The sequence below is a fragment of the Physcomitrium patens genome, chromosome 12 (assembly GCF_059467195.1).
Source record: "Physcomitrium patens ecotype Gransden chromosome 12, ASM5946719v1, whole genome shotgun sequence".
NCBI lineage: Eukaryota > Viridiplantae > Streptophyta > Bryopsida > Funariales > Funariaceae > Physcomitrium > Physcomitrium patens.
The window spans coordinates 12,996,614-13,006,669 of NC_143421.1; the positions used below are offsets into that span (position 1 = coordinate 12,996,614).

General features: G+C 36.1%; 2 protein-coding genes and 2 long non-coding RNA genes across 5 annotated transcripts; 2 read left to right on the top strand and 2 right to left on the bottom strand.

Annotated features, from left to right (window-relative positions):
• Positions 1-1,270: 1,270 nt before the first annotated feature.
• LOC149988046 (uncharacterized) lies at positions 1,271-2,663 on the top strand. Its single transcript, XR_016505654.1, has 2 exons — positions 1,271-1,999; positions 2,169-2,663. It is a non-coding gene; the product is annotated as an uncharacterized LOC149988046 (long non-coding RNA).
• Positions 2,664-4,364: 1,701 nt separating this feature from the next.
• On the top strand, positions 4,365-7,688 carry LOC112289707 (protein WALLS ARE THIN 1). 2 transcript variants are annotated; one of them, XM_024535177.2, is made up of 8 exons: positions 4,365-4,760; positions 5,082-5,380; positions 5,514-5,579; positions 5,701-5,817; positions 6,174-6,444; positions 6,574-6,735; positions 6,877-7,028; positions 7,176-7,688. In XM_024535177.2, exons 2-8 carry the CDS (start codon positions 5,100-5,102, stop codon positions 7,348-7,350), a joined length of 1,224 nt encoding a protein of 407 aa, XP_024390945.1. In that variant the 5' UTR covers positions 4,365-4,760; positions 5,082-5,099; the 3' UTR covers positions 7,351-7,688. The 2 variants fall into 2 exon arrangements, with proteins under 2 accessions (XP_024390945.1, XP_024390946.1); XM_024535178.3 differs by having other exon boundaries at positions 5,517-5,579.
• Positions 7,689-8,240: 552 nt separating this feature from the next.
• On the bottom strand, positions 8,241-8,879 carry LOC141046033 (uncharacterized). The gene is made up of 3 exons (XR_012218700.2): positions 8,687-8,879; positions 8,496-8,594; positions 8,241-8,378 (listed from the first exon to the last, which is right to left on the bottom strand). It is a non-coding gene; the product is annotated as an uncharacterized LOC141046033 (long non-coding RNA).
• A 37-nt stretch (positions 8,880-8,916) lies between these two features.
• On the bottom strand, positions 8,917-9,856 carry LOC112289708 (ribulose bisphosphate carboxylase small subunit, chloroplastic). The gene is made up of 2 exons (XM_024535179.3): positions 9,467-9,856; positions 8,917-9,253 (listed from the first exon to the last, which is right to left on the bottom strand). Exons 1-2 carry the CDS (start codon positions 9,785-9,787, stop codon positions 9,026-9,028), a joined length of 549 nt encoding a protein of 182 aa, XP_024390947.1. The 5' UTR covers positions 9,788-9,856; the 3' UTR covers positions 8,917-9,025.
• Between the last annotated feature and the right edge of the window lie 200 nt (positions 9,857-10,056).

A 10,056-nucleotide genomic window follows, 5' to 3' on the forward strand; every position in this document is an offset into this window, starting at 1 on the left:
ATTAATTATTTTTATTATATAAAATAAATAATAAAAATGGTTGATCAAAATTTAGATTTTTTTTATATTGAGTAAGATTGTAGTTTAAAAGTTAAGATTTTAGGTATTATATGCATAAATATTTTTTAATAATTCTCAAATTTATTCTATATCTTATCTATTAATTATTATGATGAAACTTTTAATATTGTGATATTTTATATTTAAAAGATAATTTTAATATTAAAATTATTTTATAAATATAATTTTAATTTTGAAGTATAAAAATATTTATAAAAAAACTTATTCTTATACTAATTGAGATACATTTTAGCTACTTTTAAGTATTTTATCATAAAATATAAAATAAATCAATCAAAAAACTAATGGTGTGAATAAATCAAAATATTTTAAGATAAATATTATTAATTATATTATTTCATTAATTTATTAAAATTAAAATTTTAAAGTTTCACAATAATTGTTTCTACAAAAATAATTAATTAACAATTCCATAGATATATATATATATATATATATATATATATGATGAGGCTTTGTTTTAAGGTTCTATTTTGAGGTTATTTATATAAGGTAATTGCATTAATTTACAATAACTAAGCCAGTATGTAATGGTTGCTTTTTACTTCTATAAATGCATAGCAACAAATTATGTCAAAATCTACGTATGATTGTAATTTTATGTTGCTGAAGTAAAAAAACTAAGAGTCATAAGTCTTAATAATAAATTTTTGTCTTAATGTATTTAATATTGTTCTTTTATGACATATCAACAAGATTAATCTTGACTTTCTCTTCATCTTAGTCTTGTAGATTACAAAATCTTTAATTGAAAGATTTTAATATAATATTTAATTAATAGATTTTAATAAAAAATCTATTAATTAAAGATTCATTAGATTAAAAGAAAGATTTTGTATATTTTTTGTATTGTATTTATGGAAAAGATTTTTCTCTCCAAAAAAAAGAAGATGTATATATATATTTATTTATTTATTTATCTATTTATTAGGATTTAACACCAATTTATGAATGGGACTAAAAAATATATAAATAAATTAAAGTGTTTTTTTTTAGAGACCTAGTAATTTGGATACTTTTAAGTATGAAATACACAAAGATTTTAATATTGTTGACACAACTAAACCAAAAAAATGACTGCTATTCTCACTTTCCACTTTGCCTTATTGGAACGTGGTTGAAGGATATTTTGCTCCATAGAAGTTAGTTAAGGACCTCTTTTATCATTGCTCTAAAAGTGGAGGCGTGATGGAGACTCACATCAACTCTATTTTCTATCCGTCTCTCTCATTTCTTGGAAAGTAGCGCTTTCCTATTGTGATGGATTTCGTCCATTTGTATTTCGCTGTACTTGCTTGATTGCAATTTTGTACACTACACTGTACCCCCCTTTTAATGCTGTTTGTCATTTCTTCATCGCCACGAGTGTTCTCACCGACAGTTGCAAAATTTGGGTTCAATTTTGGTCCAGATGATTCAACCTTAGTTGCAGTAGAAATTGGTTGTTTGGGAGCAATCCATGACAAGCTATGCACATTCTAATGCTTTATCACAATGTGGGTGACTATGAAACGGAATCCGGGTGATGGAAATGCTTGTATAAATGGTTAACTTGATCAGCGTGACAAATGTCACTGGTTTGTCTCTATGCCATAATTTTAAATTCCTCCGATTCTCTTCCTCTCACCTTCGACGGTTGCAGAATTCACGTTGACGGGTTGGAGGACTAATTGAATGGACCCCATGCTTTCAAAACAGCGGATGAAGATGCTCGCGAAATAGCTTCTCTTCAATTTTCTTTTTTTAATTATGGGCTTTCTTCAAACAAACTCTTTCCTTGAATGCCCCTTCGCATTGGTTCTCAATTCCTTTGCGACTTGATCATCGACGCCGCACTCGCAGCAACGATCAACCCTCACACACTGATAGACCAGCGCCGCGGCACGAGCAGCGAAATCTCGAGGGTTTTAGGCTTTCGGTGAATTACTTATTCACTTACTTGAATTCGTATATGTGAATATATATATATATATATATATGTTTTTTTGTGAGTATATTTTATTTGGAAATGAGTTGAAGATAAATCCACTAAAGAATATCCCTATTTTACTACTGATGCTGCTTCATGATTGTCATAATTTGTTCAGATTGAGCATCTGAATTCAACCAATGCATGGCACGGCTGTGGCAGTAATTGATTGGTATATTTTACTCATCATGCTTGCTTTATTTTACTCATCATACTTTATTTGTGGCATTCTATCAACTTTCTTTTCAGTTTTATTTGAATCAAAACTATTTATCTAGAATAAATCTAAGAAATTAAAAAAGGTTAATTAAAATAAATTATTTGTATTAATGTTATTTAGAATTTTATTTACAAAATATTGGCATAAATCATAAAACCGATGTTCAATAATGTCATAGGAAACTATTTTATTAATACATTTCTTAGGTCTTAGTTATGTATGAGTACAATTATGTTATTATCTATGCTATATAAAAATTAATCTTGTTGAAGATTCTCCAATAACCATTGAACAAAAAACTTTGCAAATCAAGTTCTAAAAAAGTTTATAAGTATTCAGAGTATCATTATTTGTACTTGATGTTTTGCCAAACTACATATTCTTTTATTAAAATTTAACTCTTGAATGGAATTTTTGGAGAGCCTTATGTATTTTGGTTATTAAGAAATTAAAAACATATTTCGAAACTTATTAATTTACTTTTTTGTTTTGAAAGGTCAAATTTTTGGCTTATACACTTGAAAGGACTCATTTAAGCACTTGTTTCTTACTTGCTTCTCTTCTCATTTGTTTTGTCCATGTTCACTTTTTAGCCCACTTAATTTTAATCCTTATAGAGCATGTTTTTAGTCTTACATCTTATTTTTTATTAAAACTTGATTGAGTTCAATAATAGTTTTGTGTCCACAATCAACAATAAAACAACCTATATTATAAAAGTTTTTTTCTTCTAATATGGCCAAAAGAAATTTTGTACTTGTTTCAGTTAATCCGTTATGTCTTCAAAATTGATGATTTTAGAATTTTAAGTATATAAATTTTAATATTATGTACTTTTTTTTGAGTTCTTTGACAAACCAAACTCTAAGTTGTACACTTTGACTACAATGAAAGTTTTGTAAATTCTATGTATATATATATATATATATATATATACCATTTGTATAAAGTTATTTTTATTTTTAAAATAACATACCTTTATAATATATTTGTTGTAATTTTAAATATTTATAAATAGTATATATAAATATGCACATATATATATATATATATATATATATATATAAACTTGTATTTACATTATAGCTAAGGATGTATTAATTTTTCTAATGCTTTGTATAAATTTTATTTCATATGTGATTAGAGATGTTGTTTGTATTCTTCAATATTAATAAATACTTCGTATGCCTCACTTTTATAAATAAATCAAGAGAAATTGCCAAAAATTTATATTTTTCTTAAAGAGTTATCTTGAATTTCTTGAAACAACCATCCACAAGTCCTACAAATGTAATTGTATTAAGAGAATATAAGACTAGGCTACATCTATCTTCCATAAACTAATTATTTGTATCTAAAAGTTGGACCTTCAATAACAATTACTTGACAACAACCTCTCTTTGTTTGAAAAACTCACTTCTTTATTTTAGAAGATTCAACATAATATGGACTTTTCTCAAAAGAATTGTTTGTAAATTATGTATATTTAAGTCATGCAATTTGAGTAAAACATTATCCACACAAAATAGCTTTGGAACTCTAAAATATATATGCTTAAAAATAACAACATATTATAGAAAAAGATAAAGAAAATAACTTAAACTTAATATGGATGTTAAAAATAAAAAATGGAATAAACTGTGGATAGCCAAATAACATGATAAGTTTAAAGGTAGGGATGTCCATTAGGAAGAAAAAAGACAGAAAGAAAAAAAACTCTCTACAATAGACTAAGTATACACACTCCACCAAAATGTTGAAGTCTATATTCAGTAAGTAGAATAAACTATGTTTTCGTATGGTTTTCGTATGTCAACATTCCTGGGGTGTTAAGACAGCGGATGTTTCGTGCTCTCCTTTTCCCAAATGAATACAACAGGCCGGACCATGTGGGTGCCAAAGAATAAAAAAAAACATTAAAAATTAAAAATAACAAGTCTGACATTTGCTCCTCCTTACTCATTGTCAGGAATAATAATATATTCGAGCTTCAACTGACCTCCACCCTCGACCTCAAATGCAAAGGAGGCCCAATCCTTCTCACGCCAATCAGATCGCCGTATTAATGAGCGGACCCAACCCGCCACATGAGATGAAGCAAGGTGCGCATCGAAGTGGGCGGCGCGTGGAGGCTGGGGTTCGGAAGGGGCGAGAGAATGAGAGAGTCCTATCAGTCGGTCATCGTTGCCACTACTTAACACACAGTGAGTAATTGAGTGATTGAGTGAGGGAGGGAGGGAGTTTATTAAAGGAGAGAGGGGATGTCTGGCGGAGGATGTCTCGCCCAGTCGGCTCAACAGTGAGCAGGCGCAGCATCATCCGTCCTCAGTCTCATCATCCTGCATCATCATCCTGCATCATGCTGACGTTCCTCAACCCGAAGCTCGCTGAACGATTCTAGACTTGTCCTGTGCATCAGTAGACCCTCCATGAGCGTCATTACTACACTGCAGAGACTTGGATGCCGCCGTCATGCTGGTGCGGCATCGGGTGAGATTTAGCTCAACCCCATTGTTGTGGTGTGCACGACGAGAGACAAAAGTATAAGAGTTGAGTTGGATATTGCAGCCGCATTGGGGAAAAAGTAGGTGGGGTAGCAGGCGTCAAAGAAGTCTTGGACGAGGTGCTGTCATGCATGAGAAGGGATTTTAAGACGCGGGGAGCTTGTGGGATGAGTGTTTTAGACATCTCGCCTGCTGCTCGGTTTGGTGAAATGCTCATTGGGTCTTTGCAGCTCCGTGAATGGTAGGCTTTATTTGTTTTCGCATTCTGAGAGAGGGGCGCAAAGCTCCGTGACGCGTTTGCTTGTAGATGTAGCAGCGCGTCACGATGGTGACACAAAATGACCAGGCGGGTGTGGAGCAGCCTGAGAGCGTGAAGCTTTCGATCCCCGCCGATGTGGAGGGTCTAATTTTAGAGCCCAAGAAACATTGGACCAAGTATGCTGTCGTCCCTGTGCTTGTGCTGGTGCTGGTGCAGGTGCTCAGTGGCGGTCACCAGATCCTTTCAAGAGTGGCCCTGGTCACTGGCATAGATCCACTCCTGTTTACCTTCTACAGGAATTTTATCGCGTTTGCCGTCTTGGCTCCTTTCGCCTACTATGTCGAGAGGTAGGTGATGGTGTATAGTTACACCCATGAATCTACTAACTACTGAGAAATCACCGATGCTTTTTACAATTGTGCAATTTGCACTTTAAGGGAACGAATTTCAGGGTCTGACTTGTTCGTTGGCTTTCGTCAGCAGGGATATGAGACCGAAAATGACTCTAGCGACGTTTGGAAACCTCAATATTCTCGCCTTTTTTGCGTAACTCCCCTTCCTCATTGATGTGGACCCCATCAGCAATTACTAATTGTTTTTCTTCCCGTCTTGTTCTTGCATTTATTTCGACGCTAGTATTGACCCATTGGACCTTTGGACCCCGCAGAATTTTGGGGAACCAGCAATTTTACCTGGCAGGGTTGAAGCTAACATCACCCTTGTTCGCGGCCGTGGCGCAAAATACGATTCCAGTGATCACCTTCTTGTTAGCTGCAAGCATTGGGTAAATACTGGTTCTACCAGCAGTTCATATTTTCCTGACATTCTTGAGTGTTTTGTTTCATTTTTTTTTTGATTTTTTTTGATTTTTTTGTTTGTTTGTTTGTTTAATTGTTTGTTTGTTTGTTTGTTTGTTTGTTTGTTTTGTTTTGTTTTGTTTTTTTTTTTTTGTTGTTGTTGTTGTCGCCATCGGTTCTAAGGTCAAGTAGCTACGTTTGAACCTTTTAAGGATTCTAAAGACAATGTACCATGCTCACTTAGAGCTAGTTTAATTTCTACAACGGTGTAAATTCTACCCTAGCAGCGGTTTGTTTTGCATAATGTCTGGTGTCTTAAAATGTAGTGGCTTAAAATGTTCAGGCAAGAGGAGATATCCTGTCGAAAGATGAGTGGTCTTGCCAAAATTCTTGGAACCTTCATTGGCTTCGGTGGTGCAGTAACCATGACACTGTACAAAGGAGCGAAGATCTATGCGTCCGAAGCTGGAAAAGATGAGTTAGATGGATTTGTGAACCTCTTCAAGTATGCGGGAATCCCCGCTCTAGTCGACATCAAGATAGATCACTGGGCTCTTGGTGCATTTTATCTACTATTAAATTGCACCTTGTGGGGGTTGTATCTCATAAATCAGGTGCAGATTAACTCCAACATATTATTATTATTATTATTATTATTTTTTCTATTCAAAGCACCGAGCTCTTGATCTCTTGGGCGGAGAACTAATTGTACATGAGCCATGTGTTGGGGTGTTTCTGCAAAGGGTTCTGTACTAGTGAAGTATCCAGCCCTCCTGTCGATGGGGTGCTTGACGGAACTATTTGGGTCCATTCAAGTGGGTATTATTGGAGCCGCAATGAAGGGCGTACAGTCCCTCGATTTCCGATCGGTTACGCTTAATCATCTCATGGTCATCACATATGCGGTAAGATATACCTTCACCGCAGTCTCGCACTTCCTCGTTCTTTTAGCCTGACAATAAGCTGGGAAACGTCGACAGTCATACACCACTGAGTAAGATCATTGAACCAGTGGTAGCATGTGGACTTGTGGATTGACCTTGCAGGGGGTGGTAGTCTCAGCTATCGTTCAAGTGCTGCAAGCATGGTGTATCCAGCAAACGGGTGCATTTTTCGTCTCCATCTTCTTGCCAGTGCAAACGCTGGTGGTGGCTGTTCTGGCAATTATTGTGCTCGGCGAGACTCTCTACCTAGGAGTGTAAGTTGCCATCCGTCGCTTCTATATTTGAGCCGACTTTTGTTGCATATATTAGTAACTATCACAAGTCTCACTTGATGTCCCAACTTAACTTGGCTGACCCTGTTTCATTTCCTCTATTGAGCGTTTTTGGACAATATGGTGCAGCGTGATAGGGGGTGTGCTGGTTATTGGAGGATTCTACATCGTCAATTATGGACAAAAAATGGAGCGAAAGAAGAAAAAGTTATTGCTCCTTCAATGCAAAACCAAATCAGGCGTGATAAGCTTCAGTGGTGAGGATAAGAAACTATCTGATCTAGAGGAACCTCTCCTTTCTTGATGCTTTGTTAGGGCAAAGCATGCATCAGCTCTCTTACAAACAAAAAAATGAATCCTCCAGCCCATAGTTTCACAAGCTCAGTGTCAGGAAGTTATTGAGAATCCGGATCTCGAAGTAGTTTTCAGCCTTGATTCAAGGAGGCTACGTTCAGAAGTACACATGTTTTAGATATACCAAGCTTTTAAGGCAGAATATAAACATAGGATTTTTGATAGCCGTAAGAATATGAGAGATAAATACCTTGACTCCAGATATTCACTTCTCGTACGCAATGCTTCTCAGTGTGGAAATTACCAAGACTCATGCAACACATATACATACATTCCATATTTCAATTATGCGAATCCATCTCTGTACTTGAATTAAATGTATGAATTACCAATCTTGAGAGTGTCTATTTCCATTGTTGTGTAATATTTTTCTTTCAAACAAATCGACATTTTGCATGATTGTTATTTGATTTAATTTTGAGTAACTGATGTTCAGAACTACTCATGTGACAAAAATATTGTACAAATACTTCAAATATAATCATTTACTGATTAATTTTTTTATCACTAGTTGAAAACATTGATTTGTAAGTTTATTTTCAAATTAAGATAAAAAAATTTATTTATATTACAGTAATTGTGAGGTACTTGTAAACTGAGTATTAAAAGCAACAAAAGTCATTTCCTTTGAAATTCCGACAAGTGATATAAATAATTAAAATTTCAAGTTAGATTTCTAATTTAAGAATCTACTACAGTCAAATTACTTAAGTAATTATGCTTCACATCATTACAATGTTTAACCTTAATTACAATGCAACATTCACAACAAAAACATTACCAAAGTCGTATAATATGTCTCTGAAAAATGTCTCTAAAATTGAACCAAAAAAAAGGATAAGTCCGTAAAGAAAAACTTCAATAACAGATCGTTTATACACATACATATCTTGGAAACATTTAAATGAATTTGTCACAACTTTTGAGGAATTTATATTGGAGTTGTCGCTGCAGGGGTGATGATTGTATTTCGTCAAACTGTTGACATTGAACATGTTCCAGTATTTCGTTAGAATGTATTCTCTCACTTCGTTCTATTTCTTGGATATGCTCAAGATTGTCTAAAATGGTGTTTCAGCGCAGTTTGGGCACTACCTTTCCTTTTTAAAGATGTTGCCAATTGACTTGATATTAGATGGCGCATATAATCATCTCTTCGAGAATATGTCCAAGTGCTAACATGTGTTTTAGTTTCTGTACATTCAGCAGAATTTGGGATTAGTATATCCATGTTAATTCTTGGACTACAGACTAGGATGACAGTATAATTTTGATGTGGTGCTTACGTGTAAGAAGTGCGATTGTGTAGGATTGGTAAAGCCAACCAGTTATTTGACAAACGAAGATCTTAATACGAGAAAGTGATGCAGTTCCGCGTAGATGTCTGCCAGGTACGGTTTGAGTTCTTTGTTTTCACTAGGACATCACATACTCAGATCTCTAACACCAGGCTTCCATTCCACATTGCAAGACCTGACACTTAAACCACACGTAAGAGAGTTTAGACAAAAAAGGCTGCAGCAATTACGAGGATCTGTGGACCCATTCTTGATTCATATTGCCAGCGATACACATATCGGAACCGACGTATCTCTACATAGTACAGGAAGTGATCAACAGATTATCTAGTTAGGCCTGGCGACCAAGAATCCACAGATCTGCACCTGCTTCACGTTGTCGAATCCTAACACGCGTACGAAGCAGCCGGGGAAAGTCTTCTTGCACTCCTCAATCTCCCTCAGGACCTGGGCAGAGTCTTGGCATCCGAACATGGGCAACTTCCACATGGTCCAGTAGCGGCCGTCATAGTACCCTGGGGAGGAGTTGTTCTCGCGGGTCACACCCTTGGAGTTCTGTAACGAGCAAAGGTTGTCAATTCGTAGGGCACAGCAAGCACTTCACTCCAAGTTCCATTTAACATACTAGAGCCCTAAACAGAATGATTCTATAGCTCCGCCATTCACATTCGAAAGAGATAGCTAACTCATATCCTTTCCTACATTCTGCCCAACGGCTCAGTTGGTGATTCAAAAAGTAGTGATAATTTCACGAAACAATAATCTTACCACGTCGAACTCGAGGCAGGGGATCAACTTCTGCTGAATCATGTACTCCACCTGCTTAGCGATGGCGTCATCGGACAATGGGGGCAAGTAAGAGAAGGTCTCGAATTTGGTCATGCCGATGGGGTTCCACACCTGCATGCAGTTAACACGGCTGCCATTCTGGACGGAGCTCAACTGCTGGGATTGGCTGGAGAACAAGGTGGCACTCTTGAGGCCCGAGAAAGCCTTGACGGAGGTCGACTCAGATGTCGACACTCCAGATGAGGCTGCGGCGAAGGCAGCGGGGGCAACCACGGTGGAAGCGGCAACGATGGACGCCATCGTACAGGACTCAACCTTCACAGAAAGGAGTGGAAAAAACGATGATACCTAACGACGAAGACAAATGGAAATTTGCTGCGTGAGGCCAATCTACGCGGAGAAACTAGAATTAAGAAGAGAAAGTTGGCAGGAGGGTAGCCACACAAGGCGCAGCAGCAGCGCCTCAAAGTGGATAACGCAACTGATGATGGACCGCGTTCTGTGGATCGATTTCGAAATGACGTGTGGACAGAATGGATGACGAAAGTGGGACGTGGTCGAATGGAGGT